Here is a 27,059-nt window from a genome sequence, read left to right as displayed (position 1 = left end):
GTGTGTCTCTGTCCTGTGTGAAGGACTCTGTGGTGGATGTCTTTGTGTATCTCTGTGGGACTGGCTGCCTTGACGTGGTACAGAGGCTTGTTGTAATGTAACAACATTGCTACTAAATTCCAGTCAGTGTGTGCATGCATCTCTGTGAGTGGCTATCTTGCCGTGGTACAGGGGTTTGTCATAATGTAACACTGGTACTAAAACGAAGGTCAGTGTGTGCACCTTGGCACTTCCAAGTCTTTTTAATGGTCTGAATATAGTAACACTATACAGTGATGGTTAAATGGTGCTGGATAAGCTTGAGAGGGAAGGGGGCATGATGGAAACATGGTCACACTTTACATTCTCCTGGGTAGGGGCCCCAACCTGAAACTTACTGGGGGCCCCCAAAATGCTAGCACCTGCCCTGGGACTTGCCCATCACCACAGCTTTATTAGGGCTGTCATCCTTTCAAATGTCCAAAGTGACATTTTGTTACAGAAAACATAATGACAACCAGTGCAAAGCTTCAAACTTTACTTTTGCCAAGGTAAAAGCACATTCTTGTAGAATTTGGTAGTTTTAATCGTTTCATATGATATTAAGGTGTCTCACATACAAAATAATTGTTTAATGAAACAATTAGACAAAAACAAAGAAATATTTTTGTCCTAAAATCTCAGGACATTTGTCATTTTCTGTGATTTTTCCAGGATTCAAACTTCCAAATAGGGACTGTCCTATGTAACAAGGGACAGGTGGTAATTCTAAAGCTAATCAAATCCTGCTCCACTATAAGCATCTGCATTTATCATTCATTATCATTCTTTGTGTATCGACCTTTGATATAAGTACTCAAGTAATCCCCAAACTTTTCAGCCAACAAAGATTGCCTTTATAACATATTTGCATTGCATCTTTTACTTTTGACTTTTGAAATGTAACTCATATTCCTGCAAAAGTTATCTCTGAATTATGTATCCTGTAAATATCTAGCTTTTCCTAACAGCATGTTATAGTTGTCAATACTTGCCACCCACATGTATATCTTTTCTAGCAAGCATTCTGTTATAACTTTTGTCCCTTAGTAAGCTTAGACCATTTTCATTTATACACACACACACACACACACACACACACACACACACACACACACACACACACACACACACACACACGTTGGCCTTTTTACTTTTAGTATTGATCAGAGATCTTGTAGTAATTTTTAGGTGTCTTGTTCTTTGATCTCTTGTCTTCCCTTTTAGGGTTTATATCTCTTGTTAGCTTTTCTGGTGTAAGCTTGTTTATGGTGGGATTGCTCTTGATTTACCTTGGGTGAGCTTGATCAGTTTTATTGGGTTGTGCTCAGAATGCATTCCTGGATTCTTCAGCAAAGTGGGTTAAGGTTTCCAATGGGTTGGGGGCCTTGAAGGATACTCATCTCAGTCTTAAGAAAACGTGATTTCTTGGGATTCTTCTGTGGTCTTTTTGTTGGGGTGGGAAGGGGGATGGATGAGGGTGGTGAGGAAGTGGTTCTGGTGATCTCAATGTGGTCTTCTGGTTCTGGTGTGGAGCATTTTGTTTGTGATGATCAGGTCTATGGGATTTGTGATCTTGTAGTCTATGGGTTTGTTCATTGGTGAACCCATGACATTTTTGGGCTAGTAGGCTAGGGTATGAGGGCTTGGTAATGTGGCCAGTTGGGTTTCACCAGTTAATTCCCAATAGGTGATGTTGGGAGAAAGACATACTGTCATGAGAGTGTCTTCAGGAAGCTGTGTCTTCAGGAAGGTTAGGGTGGCCTGTAACATGCTACCTGGCCAGGGACATTTTTGCCTATAGTTAGCAGCACCTAGTTGTCTTTCGATGCTTCGTTGGGTTGCCCCACAGGAGAGGTGTGGGTATCCTTGATGAATATGGATATCCTTAGCCAGGAAGACAACAGGATACCGTGGAGCTGTGTCTGAGCAATATCTATCTATCTAAAATTTAGAATTCTTTCTGTAATATACATGGACTACTTACCTTATCAAGAAGGGCATTCTGCCAGAGCCGAAACATCATCATGTATGTTCTGTCCCGGGCACCAAACGAGGTAAAAAAGTGCTAAAAAGAGAGAGACAGTCCACTTTAAGTAATGCCACTTGAATAAATATGATTATCTAAGCAACTAAAAGTCTGCAATATACGAAAACATAGAAATGCAAATGCAATGTTTATTTTGGTTCTTTTTTTGTGGATTCAGAAACAAATTATGTTTGAAACCTATTTAAAGATGACGTTCCTTCATGATGTACAGATTTTGTTTGCTTGTATCACACACAGCTTCCACAAAGTAAAAAAAGGACCTATCATTGGCTCTTTCAGTGGTCTTTTACAGCCACCTAATGAAAATTATCTAACTGAAATGTATTACTGTTTTTTTTTTCAGTTGCCTTAATGTATAGCCACTGAAATAATTTCATGGAAGATGCAGAATACAACTTATGCAGAAATAAAGGTGTCAGAAATGTACCTTTTCTGTATCAGTGCAAACTTGAATAGCATTGGGAATAAGACGTGCAGTTTTTTCTTTTGTCATAAAGCAGACATCTTTCAGGCGCACCGTCAACTGTAAATGCAGACAAGAGAGAATTTTAGATACTTAATAAATACCTTTCTTTTAAACATAACTATACTCAGAAACACTCATTAAAAACAGACTATTATATGCCTCCACTAAAGAAATTTTGCATGCTCAGTCTTTTAACAATTAATCTTTTGAGATATAAGTAAGCATTTATGAATGACCACTCTTGTTGCATATTTCTGCAGGGGGGAGGAGACTTCCCTGGAAGTAAAAGATCCATTTATTATAAACAAAAGTACACCACATTCCTGAAGCTTGGAATAAGTAGATAAGAGTGAAATGGATATGCAAGCAACTTTGTATAAAACAAAGTAAACGCTGAATAAATGGTGAGTAATCATAGGTAGCATATCAAGGTTAAAGTATCTGAGATTATTTGCTATTAGTAAAGGGAATGACATTGAAGGTGGCAGTGAAGTAATTTAAATTTATTAATGCCTTATACCTCAGCAGTGTACAAATTCAGTAGAATAAATAAATTGCATATGACTGCACACTGTTAAATAGCTTAATTTCAGCTCTTCCAGTGGAAAAAAAAAGTTGAGAAATAAGAGCTAGTAATTCTGTCAACTTGAGTAAAATTCAGTTATTGGCTAGTAAGTACACTGCCTGGATGCCAGCAAAGAAAACGTAAAGAACCTAAAAGAAAAAGCAAAAGCACTGACTGGGCCAAATCTTGCAGCTGTTCTGCAAAAAGCAGTTCAAGGTTCAGCTTTGGTACAAGAAATGACTTCTAGTAATTCAGAGGAAAAAATAAATTAAATATACTCAGTGGTGATTAAAATAAATTAAACATTGCAGTAGTATATCAACTAAAATAACAAAAGGGTGAAAAAATACAAGAAGCTGTAACTAGGTATTCAGATGAACTAATAAAACTGCAAAACACAGAGGTCAAAATGAAGAAAAAGCTGGCTGAGCATGAGTTTTCTCAAAAAAAGCTGCTCCAAAAATGGAAGAGTTAGAAGACAGTACTTTCTGAGAAAACCTAGGATTTTCTGTTGCACCAGGAACTGTAAGGAACAGACTGTATTAATTTTATGAAAGCACAAATAAGCAACTGGACTGGTATTCCACAATATTTTTTTAATTGAAATGGCACATCAAGTGTATGCTCCAAAGTGAGCCATGCAAAAGGAGCCAAGACCTGTATTAGAAAAGATGTAGTCGTACCAATAGAAAGAAGAACAATGCTGGAATAAGACCGAACAGTGGTAAACACAATAAAGTATAAAACCACCAAAAGTGGCAATAACTGACTGATCTCTCAACTACTTTTTTTTACTTTTCAGAAGACATCTATTGAATAGACAAAAGAGTTGAATAAATTTGAATACGCTAAAGTAGTTGAGAGTTCAGTCAGTTATTGCAGCTTTTGGTGGTTTTATACTTTACACCAGCAAAAAGAATTGATCCTGACAAAAATGTTGCAGAAGGTAAAAGTATTAAAACTTGGAGACAGCAGAGTGTTTGCGGAAAATGATTATTCTCTGTTCACCAGGAAGAAGAGTTGCAAATTTTTCCCAGCAATCAGGCAATGCTGAGAAGCAGGTATAAGATTCAAGCTTACATATCCAGCTGTCTTCAGAATATTTTTTCCTGGAAGATCAGACATTTTTTGATAGAGAACAGGCTATGGAGGAAATATGCAGTGGGCCATTCAACAGAAGGGACTCTGATTCCCATTCTTCTGATCATAAAGCTCATAGAGAGACTTTGCCAGTGAAACCCTCTCCAATGTTCCAAAGAAAAATGATTGAGAGACAGAAAAAACACAGGAGTTGCCTACAGGAATCAGGAGTACCTTGGATTTTACCCGAAGTATGGTGTTGGGAGAATGAAATGAACAGGAAGAAAACCAACAACACAAATTAGTGAATAAATCTGAAATTATGAAGTTCATAGGTTCATAGATTACATTTGTGAAATATGGCTTTGTAAGAAAAAATAGCTGAGAAAGATTGGACTTTTGTTGACTTTGTTAAACTTGGTGGTGGACCATAAAATATATTCCCCACTTAGTGTTATTAATGTTTAGAAGGACACTTTAAGGGAAAAATAACTAAGTTTTTTTTCTTAATGGCATTTGTATAAAACATTTTGTGACACAGGAAAGCAGTTTTGCGTCGTATGCAGTCAGCTATATTTTAAATTTGGGGTGCATTTTCAGTGATTGCTGTATGCATTAAAGATATTAAAGTCCAAGTACATTTTCTGTTGTAAGAAATATGGGCTTTGCAATGTAATGAGGGTAGAAAGGCTGGGCAAAAGCAAGTTAAACTGAATATGCTGTAATCTTGGGCTGCTGGGTTAATGAGCGGGCTGTAAAAGTGTACTGATTATGTTATATGTAGAGCTGAAATATTTTCTCTTATTTTTGCAAAGGTGAATGCTTGGGATAGATTACTGCACTTAGCTTAATCTATAATCAATTGTTTTTTGTAAGCAAGTAGGCTTGAAAAATAAGACAAAATCATGAGAAGTGCTAAATTCCTTGCATATACAATGATATTAGCTTGTTTTTCCCATTAGTAAATGTTCAGTGGGAGTCAAGATGTCTGCAGTTGAAGGCAGTGGTACATTTTCTATCATGCATCTGCAGAGTTGTTAGTTGATTGTTTTCTCATTGCTGACTATGCTTTCATGAAGACAGCTGTATACAGGTGCAAGTGATCAATTTTCAGAGTTCTGAGCACTCTTTCCTGTGAGAAATGCAAAACTTAAAGGTACAAAGGACAGCAATTCAGTGAAAAATAAAGCTTGAAATTATTGGAAGTGAATAAGAGATAGCTTCCCTAGCACTCAATACTTTAATATATTTAACTGAACAGTGTACAATTCAGTTTCATTTAAAGATATTGCACTTTTTGTTAGGAATGACAGTTAATGTTTTCTGAAAGTGTGCAAGTTGTTTTTCACATCTGGGAGAGGAACAGAGATAATAAAAGAACAGACAGTAATCAGCATTAAGTGGGAACACAGGCCTGTAGCATGAACATTAGCATGAGTAACCTTAATTTTAGGTTAGGTAATATCTGTTGGTGCAGCTGCCGATTTGAGGCAATTATCCTATCAGAAGATTTAACTTCATTTTTTAACAGTGTACATAGTTTACTGAGTTTGTTCCAAGTTAATGGGTTATAGGGGTGCTCTGACAATGTATTTAGTTTTTTTTGTTTGACAGTCTTCGTTAAACCAAAAAGTTTTGAAAAAATGTAAAATAGGTTCAAATGGAGATGACAAGAAACAACTGTATAAAACTCAGCCTGCCAAACATCAGTGTGTTGGAAATATACATTCAAAAAACTGACATGTAATTTGACAAACATAGGATTTCAGGATGCATTTTCAGCAGAATATCCATAACAAACGAAAAGTAGAGTAAGTATACTAGTTGCTAGAGGGGCTCTAACAAGGTAGATGAGGAAAATAAAGCCAATATTGGTAGATTTGTGATAGTAAGAGGCTATTGGCAAGGGACAAGGATGAATATACTGGCATGTATTAATATTCTACAAAAAATTGCTATTATGGAGCTTAAGACATTTTTGGGAGAAATAATCAGCTTTTATCTAGGAATATTACTTATAGGTGAAAACTGGAACTTGATTTGCAATACTGAGGATGTTTCAGTTACATAAAAGGGGAAGTAAAACAAAAGAAGGTAGATTTCTGAAGAAATTTATGAAAATATTTGGTATGGAAGATGTGAATTCAGTAGTATGAATTCAGATGGAACATACAAATTATTCTGTAAGGTACAATAACTGGACTACACTAGACAGAAATTATATTTCACAAGAACATTTGCATTTAACTAAAAGCTTTGACATACACCCAATAACTATTTCAGATAATGCACTAATAAAAAACTAAGATAAAAGTGCAGGGTAATGAATTAAAAAATGAAACACTATACTTTCCCACCTACCTGTTAAAAAGAGAGGAATTTAAGGAATGGGTAGGGAAAACTATTTGAGTGTTATTAGGGAAGGTAGAAATATCTTCAGAAGTTATAGCTAGTCAGTGGGATAAAATGAAAATGGAGTTTAAAAAGGAGGTAGAAATAGAAGATAAAGAGATCTGATTAAGGATTTATATAAATTATTTAGAAGGCCTGACAAAGGTTACAGTATTGCAGAATAAGGGAAATCTCAAAGAACAAGAAGAAGCACAGTTGCAGAATGCTACAGAAAAAAATACGAGAGTACTTGGATAATATGCATGAATTTAGAAAAACTGCTGTTAAGCAACTATTTTTTTAATAACTCCCAAGCACAAAAACTTTTAAAGTAACAACTTAGGCAAGAAAAAATAGAAAGGGTTGTTGCCAGACTTAGGGAGACTATAACAATAAATATAATCACATATCCTGTAGTGGTTTTAAAGATATTTTGAAAATTTGTAAAAAGCGAAGAAATTTGGAAATCAAAAAGTAGCTCAATTGGAAATATTTATGAAAGACTTAATTATGCCAATATTAGAGGTAAATGAGGCTCAACAGCTAACAGTTAAGACAGGAAGGTAGCAGATGAAAGCTGTGATGTATAATCAATAGATATGGATCAATGTGTTTTTGTAGGGTAGGCAAACATCTGGCAACATTAATAGAACAGTGATAAACCAAATGGAAGCATTTAATAAAGGTGTTTAGAAAAATGGGACCAAGATGTATATGAAAGCAAAGGGTAGTTACAGAAACACTACTGAATGATTATTGGTATGGCTTTTTGAAGGGGGCTAGTGTATGTGTAGAGTGTTATAACCATTACATTTAGGTGTCGTCTTCGCAGTCATAGTTGGTGCACACTCTCAGAAGGAGCAGATCCCATTAAGGTTTTGGCTTTCAGATTATCTTATATATAGCTAGCTTTTTTTTTGTCATATTATAAATGTTTTTTGTTATCGTATAAATTTGAATCCTCATAAATGGAAATGACCTTCAAATCACTTCACAACATATATTCACAGTTTCACATTTAACTTTTTCTCATGGGGTGAATTCCTAGTATGTTAAATCAACATTTTGTGTCTATAACATAAGAATGAAAAATTAAAGTTTTGTATTTACCATAATGATAAATCCATACTGTCCCGCTCTGGCAGATGTGAGCCAGCAAAACTTTTCACTCATATGTCTTCCATGGTGGGACAGGGTCTTTAATGGGTCGTCTTCGGAGAAAAGTATCCTTTAGAAAGGCCTTGTCTACAATAACAAAGGCTATAGAACTAGAATCTAGAGCTGGATGGAAGTTTAAAATGGCAACTAGCTTGACTTTAACTATGGAGTAACTGGCTCCAGTGTCATATGGAAAATCTATTCCATTTGCTTTTATACATCTTCCTAGTAGACTGTTTCTGAGGAACACAGGGTTACTGGGCATCTATGGAATTTGAGAAATTATACAGTTACCCACCAAGAGGAGGCATGTGTTGTAAATGTAGCTGATGGCAGTGGATGCCATAAAAGGAGTATGTCATACAATGTAAGGTTGTTTTTCGTTATGATGATTCCTACTAATTTGGTTTTGCTTACTGTTTTGATTGTTGTGTTGTTGCATGAGGTGATGTGAAATGTGTACTTCTAGTTAAGGAATTGTTTTAGAATAAAGAAAATAAGTTTGGTTTTACTGGGATTGAGGAGAAACTGAGAAGTTTTAGGCCAAGATTCAATGGCAGTGAATGAGTCTTGTGTGATCTCCTGAAGTTTAGTTAGGGTAGGGGCACAGCAGGTTTGAGTTAGAAGCACATTTACACAATTGTCAAGTTGATTCAGAGCATATAGAAGGAAATAAAGAAAGAAAGAAAGGAAGAAGTTCACAATAACACACATAACAAAGAAGTAAGAAACTGATAAATGTCTGTAAACCTAAGAGAATACATAATAAAAAGAACACTGTTTTGTTACATAACACACATTAAAGGGAATGATAGCACTTTTCTATCAGAAACCCTTCAGTCTATAGAAAAAGGCATCATTTTTCCAAAACAGAAGGTAGGAAAAAGAGGCATGGGGCAGGTGACAAGGAAGAAATCAAAACGGAATGTGGAAGAATTGAAGAACATTACTGTAAGAAAAAAAGAGGAGAAAGACTTTGACAACATGGCTCAAGTTGTGGATGTACAAAGCCAGCAGGATGAGAACTGTATGCTTGAAAATGCAATAAGCAGTGAAAACAGTGGGATTAATAAGCCTAAAGGTGATGAAGAGCATTCCGTTGTAACAACTGATAGAGCAGACATTACTGAATTAGAAGCTTAAGATTCTTCTGATCTGGTCAGAAGAAATATTCTTGTAATTGGAGATACAATTATTAGAGAAAGTGAAAAACACCAAACCCAAGCAACTAAACTAGGAAAATATGCACAGAAAGGCAACAACAGAACCGCACACCACGTACTTAATAAAATAAATAAGAGATTTATTAGAGAAACTGATACTTACATCTTCAGAGATGAAAATGAACATCAAATAGTGTTATGCTTGCCAGGAGTAAAAATAGATGATGTGAGACAAGCCTTTGAATGCCTTAATGTAAGGAAGTTGTTGTTTGTCTTTCGGCTTTTTCCCTGTTAGGGGTTGCCACAGTGGAACTCTGGTCCGCTAATGATTGGCAGTTGTTTTTTTTTTTTTTTTTTTTACAGATCTGTTTTTATTCATGTCAGTACAAATGATCTCATCCACAACACAAGAACTCTCGGAATGGCAGTAGAGAATTTACAGCTCTCTTAAATAACACTGATTGTACAGGTGTTAGGATGTATTTTTCACAAATCACATATTGAAAGAAGAGCCATGTCACTGTGAATGAAAATAATTTTTGGGTAAATAACTACATGAAAAAAATGTCCCATTTTAAAAATGGAAACGTGTAGAGCATCCAAGCCTAAATTAGGGCTTACATGTGTTCAGATAGGATGGCATGTACTTGTCAAGATCAGGATGACAATTTTTTGCAGCAGATATTTTGCAATACTTGGCAAACTCAAGGCAGTTCATGTTTACTGGTATCATTAAAATAATATAGCATACCTTTTACAATATGTTGTGCCCTTCTTTACACAACATCTGTAGGTCACAGTAATCAACAGTTTGTCAGTATAATATGAGAAGCTGGCTATGCATAGCTGAAATCTACCTTTATTACTGGGTAGAATTCTTGGGGATTTAAGTGTCTGGCTTACACAACTGTCCTTTTTTGTCAGCTTTCCTTATGCTGACCAAAGGGCCCCTGCTGTGTACATATGGGAAATATTTCCTGTTTTTCTCCCAGTGCCAGTGTTTGAGCATAAGTCTACTTGTGGTCATTTCATTAACATGGTCCTTCGATCCCTAACACAAGTCACTTACATTTTCGTCCATGCCATGTAGTATCATTGACACCTTACCCTCCCTTTCTCATTTGCACTTTTGTCAGTATTTACTATGTTCTACAGGAAGAAGTCACTTTGCCACTTTGTGAGATTAAACAGTTATCATTTACTAGACTGGCATCCATGAGATGAGTAAGTAAACTATATTATTCCTTTATTACTAATGAATGCTAGCTTACATGGTTTTCACACTCGGTTACTAATGTCATAAAATACAGAGTCCTGCCATGCCATGAGTTTTGGCGGATTGTATGGAAGTCGGTATTGCCCTTTCATGTATGACACCACATGTAGAAGTACTACGTGCATGGTAAGGCAGAAATTTTAATTCCTCTGTGTGCCATAGTCTGTGCCAGTGATGCATGTGTATTTATATACAGATCAAAAAAATTAATAAAATCCAGTTGCCTAAGACAGGTGCATAAAATCTATAGCACACAGACTAAAATGAAGTGCACACTGTAGCACCCCCCCCCAAAAAACAAACAAAAAAAAAATTACACAAGCACACACCTGCTTTTGTAAACGCAGTAATGTATGACTGGGTATATGTAGTACAGGTTCTGAGACCACCTGACAAGGTTTATATGGCATTAATCCATTTAGCTTAGCACTCAGTGCATGTAGTAGTGGTGATATCTCTGCTGTGGGCACTCCGACATATAGTGGTACAAGTGTGTGCTTGTGCACACTTGTGCCACTGTGTACTGGAGATGAGGCTCACATATATAACACTACATCTGTAACACAGCTTAGAAAACAAACTGTGCTTCACTGGGAGAAGAAATGACTTGCAGGCTACTGCACCTTTTTAACTATGATGTATCAAGTTCCATCACACAGCGTTGGGCAAGTTTATCTGTCTTTACATTGTAGTACCTCTGTTGCTGATGCTAAGTCACTTACAGAAAAGGAGGCAATATGAGTACATACACAATGAAAGGATAAAGGAAATGAACTAACACTAGAAAGGAAGTACAGAGCAGGTAAGATGGGACATGACCATTAGCTCACAAGTAGACAGTTTAATGTTGTGATAAAATGCTTCTTCACAGACAAAGTGGTTGGCAATTAGAATAAGTTACTGAAAGGGGCTGTTGAAGCTGAGACGGCTGTGGCTTTTAAATCAACCTAAGCTTTCCATAGAGATGGAATGAAGGGTGGAGCTGCCTTAGGTTAGCTACAATATGGAGACACACAACATAAATGCACAATCACTTTCTGGCTAGTTTACATTAAGGCATTTCAGTAATTGCATGGCTAAACCTACAGTGTTTCAGTAATCTCATACAGTGAGTTAATACATTTTTAGAAATTATTTTAACAAAGGAAATATTTCCAAACAAACAAAAAAAAGAGCATACCAGTGTTTCCCATCTGAAGATGTTGCTATAGAAACATATCCAGTTTTCTGAGAGGTAGAGCCGCCCCTGAAGTAGGATATCCCTCTGCAGGGCACAGGAGTAATCTAGTTCAGATTGGGCAAAAAGAAAACAAAGACAAAAGCAGGTTAATTAGTGGATATTTATAGGGTTCCTACTACAGGGCTGTATCCTCAGCTCATACATTTAAGATTGAAACTAGTGATGTAACATCACAAGTTCTAATGCAATAGGTCCCCCTTGTTACAGTCTGAAAAAAGAAGCATTTATATGGTATCCCAAGCTGCAACCTCAACAATCTGTAGGACAAAGTAAAAGAATATGAATGAGAAAAACTACTCAGAATGTCAGGTTCTGGCAGCAGCTAACTTAACAAAAACACATAAAAGTCCTCTTTCAGAGGAAAACAGTCCAATTAAGAGTTTAAACAGATACTTATTCAAAGATGGATGAGCATTTTTTCTCTTTGTTGAAGTCTGCAAACCATGCAGAATGCCAAAAAATAAGTTATGTACTCACTATAACATTCCATCTGTGTTCATTTTCATACTTTCTCAGCCTATAGGTTTGGTTCCGATCCCTCAGCTCCGACTCAGTCGTTACAATAGTTTGTGGTAACCAAAAGACTCTCGAGCTTCTCCCTTAGGCATAATGCACCCTTCCTAAGTACCTCAGATCCTGTTTGCTAATAGGTGTAAAACAAAATATCAGAAGGATCCGGACAGACTGTATCTGGAGCCCAGTATAAGGTAACTGCCCACCTAAGAATACTTGCTCATCTAGGAGTTCATGGTTAGGGATTTGAGGAATAATGAAAATGGGCAACACAGATGGAAGGTTATGGTGAGTACATAACTTCTCTATCTGATGTTGTCAATTTTCGTTCTATCCAAAATGTATAGGATGGATTCCCCAGCTACCTTAGATCCTGGGTGAAGTCAAGGAAGGATGTTCCTCAGCACCCTTGAACTGAATGATGCAGTACCCCTGGAGACCAGATTCAATTTGTAATGAGTAACAAAGGTATGAGGCGTAGCCCAAACTGCTGCTGCACAAATATCATCCATAGAGGCTCTAGACTAGAAAACAGATGAAGTTGCCATTGCCCTAGTAGAATTACCTGTAAAGGTTTGGCAAAGTCAAGCCCAAACAATCATAAATGAAAGAAATACAATTGGTAAGCCATTTGGCTAAGGTTACTTTGGTGACTGGTTTACCCAATTTAACATTTGAGAAGGAAGCAAATCATTGGTCAGATTTCCTGATATCTTTGGTTCTATGAAAATAAAAATGCAATTGTCTGCGAACATCTTAACAAATGTAACAAGTATTCACCTTTATTCTCATTGATCGATCGATTGATATTTGTTTTGGATACCACCTTTGGTAAAAAAATGGATTAGTACGGAGAGATACTCTGTCTTTGTGAAAAATCAAATGTGGTGGATTGGAAGATAAGGCTTGAATTTCCAAAATTCTTCTGCAGAAGATATGGCTACTAAGAAGATAGTCTTCCAAGAAAAGAACTTGAGATCAAACTTAGTTGCTGCTTTGAAAGGGGGGTGTATAATGGCCTGCAGCACCAGATTTAGGTCCCAAGGGGGAGTAGGGTCTTTATAAGGGGTCTTTAAAAGGAGAGTTCCTGTCAAAAAAGCTTTGCAGAGTTTATGTGAAGTAACTGAAGAACCTTGGAAAACAATGTGAAAATTAGATACTGCTGCCAACTGGACTTTGACAGTTGAACAAGATGACTTCATTGAAAAACTGGGCTAAAAATCAAGAATATCATGAATCGGAGCAGAGAAGGGATCAATGTTATTTAGTAATGTCCATTTACTGGAATACAGCTAACGAGTAGATTGTATATAAGCAGATAGGAGTATGTATCAGACTGGAGAGGAGAGCACAGGTTGTCTGGCTATTAATGGAATTGGAGAAGTCAGGCTATCAGCCTGAGATTAGGTATATCTGGGTGAATCATGTCTGTTGGTTGAGACACAAGATCTGGAATTGGATCCAGAATCCATGCTTAGTGAAGTAAATGAAGCCAGAGGAAGGGGAAGCAAATCTGTCAAGGCCAATATGGTGCAATGAAGATTACTTTGCTCTTCAACCCGGCCACTTTCTGCAGAAATTTCTGGATTAATGGGGTTGGGAGAAAGGCATAAAGGGGACGGGGGGTGCAGTTGTGAAGAAGAGCATCCCTTGGTGACTCTCCACTTGGGGGGGATCAGAGCGAAGTAGTGGCTGCATTTGTTGTTTAGGGGAGAGACAAAAAGATTGCAGCAAGGCTGACTCCATCGACAGAATATCCTTTCCCCCACATTCTGATTGAGAAACCATTCATGGGGTAAAAGAATGCACCTGCTCAGCTTATCTGCTATCACACTGGACTTCCCTGGAATATGCGTTGCTATGAGAAAACGGTTGGATGAGATCACCCATTGCCATACACTGAGACATTCTCAACACAAGGGGTAGGATCTGGCTCCTACTTGTTGGTTGATATACCAGACTACTGACATGCTGTCTGATTGAATTGCAATCATTCCTAAGGGAAGAGCACCTTGGAAAGCCTGCGATGCTAAAAGCACTGCTCTCATCTCTAGGATGTAGATATGCAAGTTGGCCTCTGTGGGGGACCAAGTGCCTTGGACTGTTTTGCCCAGAAAATGCCTCTCCCCACCCTAGCTGGGAAGCATCTGTGATCACTGTGGCCTTGAAATGGGGAAGAACAAACTGGCAACTTTGTAGTATTTGATCCAATTAAATCTACCATTTGAGACCTTTTTTGCAAATATTGGTTATCTTTATTTGAGTCGACATTGGTTGTTGAAGGATAGACCACTGTGCTGATAACAGCCATTGCAGAATTCTCATATGAAATCTGGCCAGTGGGACTAGTGTTACTGCTGCCGCCATGGATCCTAAAGTCTGAAGAACCAGCTGAGCGAAGATTTTGTTGCTGCAGATTATTCTTATGACTTGCGACCTGACTGTTTCGACTCTTGAAGGAGGGAGTGAGGCTACTGTCTCTTTTGTTTTGAGAATTGATCCTATATAGTTTAAACTTTGAGTAGGTTCTAGATAGATTTCTCATAGTTTATAGTTATCCCTACATGTAAATACGTCTACAGAATGTTGTCTCTTGCCTTCAACAGCTGATGACTGGTTGTGGCAGAAATAAGCCAATCATCTAGATATGGAAACACCTGGAATCCATGCAGTCTGAAGTGAACTGCCATGCACTTGATAAACACCCTGGGGGTTGTGGTGAGAGTAAAGGGCATTACTCTAAACTGACAATGACTGGCTCCCAGCCAGAAGCATAAGTACCTCTATAGAGCACATCTAGTCATCCTTATCCAGAAATGGAAGAATGGACTGAACTGTGACCATCCGGAATTTGATTTGTTGAACTGATTTGTAAAAAAATTGCTGAGATTTAAGACTGGTCTCCAGTCCCCTGTTTACTTTGGCACTAAAAAGAATTTTGAGTAAGTTCTGGATCCTCTCTTGTCTCGTGGGACCTCTTGGATGACTAATTTTTCTAGCAGTTTTGTATCTGAATAGCTGCTTGTTCGCTCTGGCTGGGTGGATCATCAGGGATTTTTTTGCGCTAAGGATGAGGAAGGGAAAAGGGTATAATACAACCTCTGGAAATGATCCTCTGCACCCAAGTATCTGATGTTATTTCCAGCCAGGGTCTCCTGCGCAGGGACAGTCGACCCCCAATTGCCTCCAATGTAGGGTAATCAAGCCTCCATTCAGGAGCACTGGAAGGGCCTGCCAAAGAAAGATTCTCTTGACCCTTGGTTTTGTGGCCTACTCTGCTGTGAGGGTAGCGTCTACCATTGGAGTCCCCCCCCTTCTGCCTCTGGGGGAACTGCTTCCATGTGTGTTTTTGAAAAGATCCTTGGGATTTTCTAAACCACATTTTTTCCACTGCTTCACTGATTCCTGGAGAAGTATCGCTGCAAAGTGGAGAAACGTACACCCACTGCAGGTAGGGTCTTCCGAACTTTCTCACACCTGGACAATGTCTCTCTTACTTTAGGGCAGAATAAGGACATGCTGTCAAATGGAGCACTGATGAACGTAAACTTGAAAGGCTCCACAAAGTCACACAAGCTCATCCAGGCGTGCTGGCAATGCCTGAACCTGTTGCTCTACTTGTTACTTTGTCCACCTGTGAAATCAGCATTAAGGAAGAGTTAGAAATAGACTGGAAGGTAGCCAACAGGGAAGTAACCAAGGCTAGTACTTTCTCAAATGTAGATCCTGAGAGGGTATTTGAAAGCTCTTTAATCAGATCCCTCTGTAACCTAGTAAAGTTTGCCAGGTAGTTCAGGGACCATAATAAGAAGGTCAGTGAAGCACAGACAAGCTTCCTGCATGCATCCATCACCCAAGACTCCTTGTTTGGGGGATGGATAGAGGAATCTTCCGCAGCTAGTTCCTTCTTCGTGGCTGCCACCATGGCCATGGCATCCACAGGCACACCTTCTGTCCAAAACTGTTTGCCTCAGGAGCAGGAATAATTTTGTCTGGTCACCAGGGAAATAGCTCAGTGGTGTCGGGGGCCTTCCATGCCTGCCAAGAGATCCAGCCAAAGAGCTTGTTGCCGGGCAGAGTCACCAAGGAGGTAGACGAGCGGGTACCAAAAGACTCCAGGTATACAAACTCATCAGATGAAGGGCTGTTGGGCTTCCAATCACCTCTCTGTTTTAGAATTTCCAGGATGTCCCCAATGGAGACATAATCTGGAGGTGAGTTTGGGGACCCTTCGCCCTCCTCAAAGTCTGTGTCTTTAGTGGCAGATTCTTCCAGGGAATCCAAATACTTCCTCTTGCACAGCTTTTTCTTGGGTACCTACTGAATGGGATGCTCTGGGGAAGTATCAGCAGAAATGGGAATGACCTGCTGAGAAGCCTCGGGTTTTGGTACTTGGTGTCCTTGTGGAGAAAATGGTTTAGATTCTGTATACAGAGATGACAGAGTTGGGGGCTGAAGATTCAATGAGGCAGAGACTGTCTAAACTGATGAAATACACAAGGCTCTCTCCAAATCCTCAAACCTAACCTCCCCTGAGAGGGACAAGACTCCAAATCCGAGAGTGCAAGCCTCTGGATCCTAGTCCCTCCCTGCTCCGAGAAAAATCCTCATGAGGCAGAAGCCAGAGCCGGGCTGACTCGAGCCAAAGCCCCTATGTGCAGGGACACTTCCGATAACTTTGGATTTGATCCCAACACCTTGGAACTGAACAGGCAGTTACGGCTGTAAGTGGTCTCTGGCTCTGAATGAACCAAAGAACTCAGAGCAAAACAGGACCCAAGCGTAGAGTTATCTTCGGATCTGAAGCAAATGGAGCTGGATGGCTTGGATCCAAGAATTCTGAATCTTCAAAAGAAGTCCGAGGAGGATGTAAAGGAGGGGTTGTCGATGTATGGAACTCCTGGTCCGAAGGGGTAGGACCCAAGGAAACCACTGGCATACACTGCTCCCCGAGAATCTCTCTCACCAGTGTCTCCATGTCCTCTTCAGTCAAACTCCTAGAAGAACAGGTAGACATCAGAGAAGGTGACATAGGTCTTTCAAGAAGGGGAGAAAGCACTCTTTATGTAACCGGTTCAAGAGATGGTGAGTATTGGTCCTAGGTAAAGCAGGTAGGCTTGAAGTCAGATCAGTTGGTGTCTGATCCATTGAAGATTTAGTCTTGTCCAAAGCTGGATCCAAGGAAGTGGATGGATCCATATGTTTCTTTGTCCTTACTTTTGGATCCAAGAAGGTTGTAGGATCTGAAAGCTTGGGTCTTTTAACTGACGGACTCAACTGAGATGTTGGAGCTGACAGAAGTCTCCTCTTTGATTTTTCAGAAGATTTATATGAAGAAAAGGAAGGGCTAGATGATGTTGATTTGCCCTTTTTTTTATCGGAGGGGAAGCTCCAGATAATGCCTCACTCAATGCAGATGGAAGACAACATTTAAGAATCAATTTATTTTTGCGTTCAGCCAGAGCTCTATGGTTAAACGAGTGGCATATTGAACAATCTTCTTGGAGATGATGGGGTCCCAAACAATAGACACACAAAGTATGTCAATCAGAATAAGGCATTTTCCTCTGACACTTTTCACACTTTTTGAAGCTAGCTGGCCCTTTTTCTTAATTTGCCATACTGAAGAGAAAATGTTAAACCAAGAAATTAAGGACAGAAAGCTTTTTTTTTTTTTTTTTAAGAGAAAGGAAGTAAAAAAGGGGGGGGGATACCAACAACGGTAACAGGGGAATACACTAAGTGTAAAAGGAAGGAATACTAACAAAGTGTTCAGAGGTACTTTCATATGAAAAGAAGAGGGAAATAACAGCAAGAAAGCAGTCGCTAGGTAAGGGAAATAAGCTAAGCTATAAAGATGAATAGAAAAAAATGCAAAAAATTAAAAGAGAAAGGAAGCTTTAAAATTCAATCAAATACACTTATCTGCTCGACAGCAACTGGTCACGACGTCTAACATGAATGGTGGCAAATCAGACCTGATGTATTTAGGAAGAGTGCGCGTTATGGGTAAGGGAGAAGCTCAAGACTTTTTTGGTTACCACGAGATATTGTAACGGCTGAGTTGGATCCAAGGGATCAGATCTGAGCCTATAGGTTAAGGACAGAAAGAAATCTGACATCATCAGATCATAATTTAATATAGAAAGTAAATTTATCGACATCCCTTAATGTTAATTGAAAACTGTAACAGTAATGGTTATTAGTGTCAAACAATATGCTGTGAAGGAAGGGATGTTGGAACACTTTTCCCTAACATCTATAACATTTAAATCAGATGTTTTTAGTACAACACTTTCTCAAAATTTGACCTTTCAACTACAAACCATGATTTTTATAAAGAGGGATTCCTCCTGCTATAAAAGTTACAACACTAGATACTAACGTAACTCTAGTTCTAATTAGTGCAGAGCAGAGTTATTCTTAATGATTAAGATACAGTGTCTATACTTGCAGAAAATATATAACAAGTAGGTAAAAAATGAATCCTGTCGTGACACAATTGTGGTGCTCTCCACAGAATGCTTTCTTTCTGTGCTGCCTTACTCATCTTATTAAAGTTTGTACCATCATACCATTATAAGTATAGGGCTTTTAAGTTCAAACGCTATTAACAAACACAGCTGCATTGCAACTGAAGTAATGCTTTTTCTGGTATTAGATCTTGCTGATAAAGGTAAACAAAGAACAACACAGTAATCCAGCAAATGTGTTAAACAGAATTAAAAATGATCCCAGCGCTCATTTTAACCATTAGTAATTCTGTCAGATGCTTCAAGAATACACAGAACAGTAAAGCAGGAAGTAAGGGACTTAGTAACTCCCAAAGTCAGTCTGAGTGAGAATGAGCACACAAAACCTGTTGCCAAACTGAGCAGCAAAAATGAAGATTCCATACACGTAATAATGACGTTAGTCCAGACCAAAACCTACTTGCAAATCTTGGATCTTCTTAGGGGTTGCAATTTTACTGTTGGCAGGAACTTTCAACTCTGCCTTTCAGCAAAAAAACAAATAAATGTATATATATGTATGTGTGTGTGTATATTTTTTTGTGTTATGAACAGTTCAGTAGAATAAAAAGGAACACTATGATTTACATCCATAAAACACTCAATTTGTTTAACATAAAGAATGCAGACCTCAGATGAGTGCATCCTAGAGATGCTCAAACCAAAAACAAGCTCATCAAACTGACATGTATAAAATAAAATCATTGTTACAGCCTACATCTGTTTAAAACAGGACCATGGCTTTCAACGTAATTGCACAAGAAATCTGGACAAAGCCTACAATATTAGGGAGGGAATAAAGGCCCAAAAATAAGGACAGATTTTAAATATTGCTCTTATAGACTTAAAAGTTGCTAGGGCGGCCGCGGTGGTGCAGCGGTTAGTGTTGCCACCTCACAGCAAGAGGTTCTCTGGTTTGGTTCTCGGCTGGTGTGCCTTCTGTGCGGAGTCTGCATGTCCTCCCTGTGGTCACGTGGGTTTCCTCCTGATGCTCGGTTTCCTCCCACATCCCAAAGACATGCTGTAGGTGGATTGGACACTCTAAATTGGCCCCAGGCATGAGTGTGTGTGCCTTCTGTGGAAGGTTGGGCGTCGGGCTGGCAACTCGACACCGTAAAACTCCACTGCTAATCTTGAGCGGACAGATGATCCGCTGTGACGACCCCTAACCGGAAAAAGCCGAGGAAAGAAGAAGAAGAAGAAAATAGACTTAAAAGTTGCTACAGTGATAGGATTTGTGTTAGCATGTATTTTCTGAATGGTATGAATTCTGAAACTCAAATGTATGTCATTATCTAGTTACATCAATTCTTAGTGATTTTCCAGGAAAACCACAAATTTTATGAAGAACAGACCAAACATAAGAGGCAAAAATCTGGACAATCTGTGAAAATGTCTACAGCTGAAAGGCATAAAAGAACATCTCAGGGAAGCATATTGGACATTATTATATATTTAAAAAAACTTTAAAAATGCGAATGTTATACAACAAAACTTAGTAATGTGTTGACAATTCTGGGTGGGCTTTGTAAATAGTCAACACTTAATATTAGGCCTTTGTGCTTAACTTATTACTGTGCAGTGAGTTTCCATTTCAGAAACTGCAGTGCAACTCAGAGGAAGCTCAGCAAATAAATGTATGCAAAAAAAAAAAAAAATATATATATATATATATATATATGCATGTATATATATATATATATATATATATATATATATATATATATATATATATATATTGCTATGACAATCAGCACATTGTTGTTATCGCTTAACTCAAAAAACAACACGAGTAAGAGATAAAATCCTCCAGCTGTGACACCTTTAAAAGGAGCATGCTATTCTGCCAAAGTGCAGCAGATGATGCCCACCAGTTCTCTTATTACATAATGACAGGTTTGATTCTGGATGTAAGTGAATGTAAAAGTTCTGTATGGGAATTTGAAAGCTGTGTTTCTGTGAGGCAAAGTCATCTAAAACTTCTATGGAAAGGGCTACCCTCAGTATCTCATTTACTAATGTAATCATCTCCACAGCTGCTGTACTATGGGAACTCTGTCTGCACTGACCTCCATCAAACTCCATAAATTATTTGCTCTGTGACACATTTACTTTTAAAAACCTGTCCCTCACAAAAATAGGTGCTATTAATGAATGCACAGTGTCACCCACTGTTACCCTAAGTATGAAGGGTATTTCACTTTGAGTGCCAGCAGCCAGTTGTGAATGAAAACGGTTGAAGTTGCAGCTGAAAAGGGTTGGTTGGCAGTCCATTCTCCTAGTTAATAAATGTACAGTAAACATTTATTTAGTTATTTACTCATGAATTTGATTTTTGTTGACCAGAAAATGTGACTAAGCAGTGCCAATTTTCAGCAGAGGCGCAGGAAGAAATGCTCTAAAAATGACATGAATACATAATTAGTAAAATTTTACAGTAGGATTTAAAAATAAGTTCAGTGACAATTTATATATGTATTTTCATTGTGCAATTCTATAATATGAATTAATAACTTATTTCCAAGGGTCAAAACTGCTATGTAGAGAAAGTTATAGTTAATATTTAGAAGGTGAGATACATGAGGTAGGGGGAGAAGATGAACAGACAGCAGATAAAAAATAGGTTATGTCCTTACCATAATGTTCTATCTGTGTTGTCGATCTTCATTCATTCTTGACTAATGGGTTAAGTTCTGACCCCTCAGAACCAACTCGGCTGTTGTACATAGCTTGCACCAGCCAAAAAACTCTCAAGCTAAGGCCCTAACCACAATACCCCACTTCCCATTACCTCAGCTAGAGTTTGCAGAGAATTAGAGAAAATACAGAAGCCCTGTCTAAGGTATAACCCTATAGCATCCCAGGACTAGGTCTGATCCTCCAGAAGTCTCTTGGAGGGGGCAGGAGCGTGGGATGTCAAGAATGAATGAAGATCGACAACACAGATGGAACGTTATGGTAAGGACATAACTTCTTTATCTGATGTTGTCAATTTTCTTTCATTCCTGATTGATGGTACAGAGTCCCCATCTACTTTTGAACCTGGGCGGCCCTAAGGAAGGATGTTCCTGAGTACCATAGAACCAAAGGATGCTCTTCCCCTGGAGAATATTGATAAAGGTATGAGGAGTAGCCCATGTTGCAGCTGAATATATTTCTTATATAACACCACAACCGACCACAAACTTTTGAACAATAAAACCCAGTAGCACAATGACAAGTGCCGGACCACCAAAGATTTATATTTTAGGTATGTTCTAACACATAATGTATTTATATAGTATATATGTTGGTTTTAAATCATTAGTTCACAGGCAATTTGAAATGTAAATAGATAGATGGATATCTTACGGTGAAAAGGTGCATACTAATGCTGAATATTAATGAGCTTTACTATCATTGGTTAATTAATCAATTGCTCATTACCTACAAGGTTTAAAAGTAATGCAATGTGTGTTTTAAAATTGTCTGATGAAGGCTGGTATTATACAGCCAAAAGCGCTTACCATTTTTGTAATAAACACTTTGGATATCAATCTATTGGTGGTCCGGCACTTGTCATTGTGCTACTGGGTTTTATTGAATATATTTATTCCATGTTGCAGCTGAATATATTTCTTCCACAGTGGCCTTAGAATGAAAGACCGCTGAAGTGGAAACAGATATGGTAGAATGCGCCCTAACCATAGTAGGCAGCTTGAGTTTATTTTGATTGTAGACAAAGGTAACACAATCTCTGAGCCATTTTGATAGGGTAACCTTTTAAACAGGTTTACCGATCTGTGGCCTGAAAAGGATAAAAATAACTGGTCTGATTTTCTAGAAGATTTTGTTCTGTCCAAGTAAAAACGTAATTGTCTGTAGACATCCAGCAGATGCAAACAGTATTCACCTTGGTTTGAAAAATTTGGAAATTAAACTGGCACATCTATGGACTGGTTAATATTAGATTCTGATACCACTTTGGGGAGGAAGTTGGAGGTTGGTTCTTAGCAAGACTCTCTCCTTGTGAAAAATGATGTAAGGATGTTTCACGCATAAAGCTTGTAACTTGGAAATTCTTCTAGCAGACATGATAGCTACTAGGAAGATGGTTCTTTAAGACAAAAACTTGAGGGCTCAAGTTAAATGGCTGTCGAACTAGGCTTTGTAAGGCTAAGGTCAAATCCCATAGCACTACAGGATCTTTAAACGGAGGTTTTAAATGTAAAGCACCTTTAAGAAAAATTTTACATAAACAGTGAGACATCAAGGAACGATCATCAAGTCCGTCATGAAAATAAGAAATAGCGGCTAAATGAACCATAACTGTGGAAGTAGAGGCTCCCAATTCCAATAATGTTGCTAAATATTCCAGGACCTTATCAACTAGAGCTGAGAAGGAGTCTATGTTGTTTGTACAAGACCAAATCGAAAATCTTTTCCATTTACTTTAGTAAAGCTTTCTGGTGGATGGTTTATGGGAAGCCAGAAGAATCCTTTGTATCGAAGAGGATAAGTTATTTTGCCTGGCAATTACTGGAACTGGAGATACCAAGCCATCAGCCTGAGATTTTGGAGACTGGGATGCACCAAGCCCTGAGAGTGAGATAGCAGGTCTGGAGCCGGGTCCAGAATCCATGGGTGGTGAACCAGATGAGGCCAAAGAAAGGTGAAACAGACTTGGCGGGCTAACAGGGTGCAATGAGAATTACTTTGCTTCTCAACCTTTGGGCTTTCCTTAAAAACTGGGGAATCAGAGGAACAGGGGGAAAGGCATAAAGAAGTCCCGAGGGCCAACTGAAGAGAAGTGCGTGTCTCTCAGGGACTCCCCAGGATTGGGAATAAGAATGAAAGTAGCTGCTGCATTTGTTGTTTATTGTAGTGGCAAACAGGTCACAGCACGGCTGGCCCCAATGACGAAATATCATCGCTATGTTGTGGTGGAGAGACCACTTGTGAGGCAGGAGAATGCATCTGCTCAACTTGTCCGCAATCAGGTTGGATTTCCCCAGGATATGTGTTGCTACCAGAAAGCAGCTGGAAGCAACAGCCCATTGCCAAATTCTTAGATCTTCCCAACATAGTGGGTAAGATCTGTTTTCTCCCTGTTTGTTGATATACCAGACCACCGACATGTTGTCTGACTAAATTGCAATTTCCCCAAAGGAAGGACAGACTGGAACCCTTGCAAAGCTAAAAGTGCTGCCCTCAATTCTAGGACGTTGATAAGCAGATTGGCCTCTTGCAGGGACCAAGTTCCTTGAACAGTCTTTCCCAGATAATGCCCCCCAACCCTATCTGGGAAACATCCGTGGTCACTATGGCTTTGAGCAGAGGGGGAGAAAAGGAGCAAACCCATAGATTTTATTCTGGCTTCATCCACCAAGATAAATCCTTTTTGCAGTGATTTGTTATTAGGATTGGGTGAGACATTGGACGCGTTAGGATTGACCACTGTGACGCCAAGAGCCATTAAAGCAGCCTCATGTGATACTTTACTAGGGGTACTAAGATTATAGTTGCTGCCATGGTCCCCAGAGTTTGCAGTACCAGATGAGCAGGAACTTTGTTTTGGGAAATGATGGCTTGAACTTGTAGTGTTAGCTTCATTGGCCTGTGGAGTAGAAAGGAGGCTATGCAGGAGATTGTATTCAGTCTCGCTCTGATGAATTCTAGATCCTGTGTAGGAGTCAATTGTGATGTTTCCTTGTTTACTGAAATGCCTAGTGCCTCAGCGAGGTGTAGCACGAAGTCTGTGGTGTAAGGCAGTAGATGCCTAGAGGGGGTGGTGAGGAGCCAGTCGGCTAGACATGGAAACACTCAGAATGCTCGCAGTCTCAAGTGAGCTGTTGTGACTGCCATACATTTGGTGAACACCCTGGGGGCTGTGGTGAGGCCAAAGGGCAGTGCTCAAAATTGGTAATGACTGGCTCCTAGCCAAAAGTGGAGATATCTTCTGGAGTGCTTGTCCATCTTTATGTGGTAATACACATCCTGAAGATCTATAGAGCACATCTAATCATCCTTCCCCAGAAAGGGATGGATGGACTGAACCGTGACCATCCAGAATCTTGTCTGTTGTACAGATTTGTTCAATAGGCTGAGATCCAGAACTGGCCTCCAGTTACCTGCCTTTTTTGGCACTGAAAAGAATCTTGAGTAAAATCTGGGTACTATTTTGGTCTGGTGGATGACTCTTTTTAGAAGCAGCTTTTGGAGTTCTACTGCTGCTAGATCCCTCTGACTTGGTGGAACAGCGAGGATTCGCTTTTGAAGTCTTGGAAAGAGATTGAATGGAATATGGTAATCTCTGGTGATAATGTTCTGCACCCAGGTATCTGAAGTTATCATAAACCAGGCTGACTTTTGCAATGAAAATCTTCTCCTGACTGCTACCAGAGGTAAGCAATCAGGCCTCCTTTCAGGAGCACTGGTAGAGTTGTCCAGAGAATGAATCTCTGGAGCCCTGATTATGCAGACACCCTCTGCCACATAAAGATCTCCCCTCTGCCCTGGGAGTACTCACCACGTGTGTTGCGAAAAGGCCCTTGGGATTTTTTTAACCACATTTTCCCACTCCTCTGACTCCTAGAATAGAATCGCTGAGGAGCAGAAAAATGATCACCCACAGCAGAAAGGGTCTTTCTGTTCTTCTCACACCTGTCTAGCGTGTGTCAAACTTTTGGGCCAAACAACAAGGAGGCATCAACCGGAGTATTGACGAAGGAAGACTTGAAGGGTTCCGGGAAGTCACACAACTGCAACCATGCATATCGCCTTATGGCAACACCTGTACCCGCTGACCTAGAAATCCCTTCGGCTGCATGGGAGATAAGCCTCATGGACGAGTTTGAAACAGACTCTAGGGTGGCAAGCTGCAAGGCAACTTTGTCCCGAATCTCACCAGATACTGATCCTGCAAGGGTGTCTGAAAGCTCAGTTATCAGATCCCTTTGAAGTCTAGTAAAATGTGCCAAGAATTTCAAGGACCTAATAGTAAAGGTCGATGACACAAAAACCCGCTTCCCAAATCTGTCCATCATCCTAGGCTCTCGGTTAGGGGGATGGACAGTAAAACTCTCCTTGGTGAGTTGCTTTTTGGTGGCCATCACCACCACCATGGCATCCACTGCTAAACCCTTTGTCCAATGGGCTTGATTTTCTGGGTCAGTTAAGATTTTATCTGGTCTCCAGGGAATAGGCTCTATGGAATCAGGAGCCTTCCACACCCACTGAACAATCAGCTTAATTAGATCGTCAGCAGGTGGAGTCACCCAGGAAGTAAATGGGTGGGCATGAAAAGCTTACAAGAACACAGATTCCTCAGAGGATGGGTTTGAGGGCTTCCAATCACCCCTCTGTTTTAGTATTTCTAGGATGTCTCCAAATGAGACATCTTCAAGGGGTGACCGGGGGAAACTTCTCCTTCATTGTAATCTGTGTCTTCCATGACTGATTCTTCTGCAGATTTGTGGTGCTTCCTCTTGCACATCCTCTTACAGGATGGCTCTTCAAGGGAAATTCTGAAGAAGACTCTGAAGAGGGGGGACCCTGAAAAGGGGTGTCTTGCATTTCTTGTGCTCACTGCTCAGACATAGTAGACTGTAACAGCTGCGAGCCAGAGGATACGAAAATATGGCACTCCAATAAAGAAGGAACCAGCTGGGAGCCTGCTGAGGCCAAAGCTCTCTCCATGATCTGGAAGCCAGGCCCACCTGAAGAGGAATAGGAGTCCAGAACTGAAAAAGACAACCTCAGAACCGGGGTCACACCCTGCTCTGATGAGCCGCCATCCAGAACAGGAGCCAGAGGCAGGCTCTAAACCACTAAGGTCCAGAGAGCCAAAGACGGTAATGTAGGAACAACTGGAACTGTAGTACGGGTCTCGGAAGTGACAGCCGAGCCACGGTCCCATGTGTGCAATGGCTCTGAAGGAGCTGAAGACAACAGAAATGATGCCTGTGCCGAGGTGAGATCCACCATTGGCACCAAGGTAGTTGATACCAGGAACATTAAAGTGGAGGGCTCGAAACCTTGGAAAGAGGTTGAAGGAGGATAGACTGGTGGAGTCTTTGGAGAGTAAGCCTTGGCTCTGGGAGGGAGAGAGGTCTACGTAGGTGCAGAAAGACACCTGGCTGCCAAAAGCTAGTCTACCAACCTAACTACATCTAATTCAGATAGACTCCTGGAAGAATGTATCAACATTCTCAAAGGAGATTCAGGTCTATCCACAAAGGGGCTGGGGAGTTAACCCAAGAATGGGTCCACAGAAGGGGAATATCTAGTCCTGGGAAGTATTACTTGTTTGACTTTTGGCACCATCAGTTGCTGTGCAGAAGGGGAAGCTGGTACAGAATAAGAAGAGAGTGATGCTTGTGCAGAAACTATTGTCAGTGCTGAAGAGATCGTAGGTGCTGAAAAGTACAGTTTTGTACCTACCATAAATGTAGATGTCCGATAGGAATGCATCTGCAGTCCTTACAAATGGGTTGTCCTGTCATCAGGCAGCCCTTCGGTCGGCCGGATTCCAAAGTCTGGGTCTGGCCTCAGCTGGTGTCGCACTTCACCCGACGTCATAGCTGCAGTTATTCGGGTATAAAGGCATCAGCCGACGCCATTTTGCTCAGTGTTTCTTGCCCCAGATG

The 27,059-nt window shown here is 39.7% G+C and overlaps 1 protein-coding gene across 1 annotated transcript in view; it reads right to left on the bottom strand.

The window, feature by feature from the left end:
- The window catches only part of LOC122808522 (protein Aster-B-like), a 1,382,984-nt gene that overhangs the window by 1,183,381 nt on the left and 172,544 nt on the right, over positions 1 to 27,059 (bottom strand). Inside the window, exons 4-6 of the mRNA XM_044079476.1 lie at positions 11,348 to 11,451; positions 2,496 to 2,591; positions 2,006 to 2,086 (exon numbers count right to left, since the gene is read on the bottom strand). Of these exons, the coding sequence (XP_043935411.1) occupies positions 2,006 to 2,086; positions 2,496 to 2,591; positions 11,348 to 11,451 (281 nt within the window). The remainder of the gene's footprint in view (positions 1 to 2,005; positions 2,087 to 2,495; positions 2,592 to 11,347; positions 11,452 to 27,059) is intronic.

The sequence above is a fragment of the Protopterus annectens genome, chromosome 8.part0 (assembly GCF_019279795.1).
Source record: "Protopterus annectens isolate FY-2018-M chromosome 8.part0, PAN1.0, whole genome shotgun sequence".
Classification (NCBI taxonomy): Eukaryota; Metazoa; Chordata; order Ceratodontiformes; family Protopteridae; genus Protopterus; species Protopterus annectens.
The sequence above is the reverse complement of the archived record's forward strand: the minus strand, read 5'-3'. Positions and strand labels throughout refer to the sequence as shown.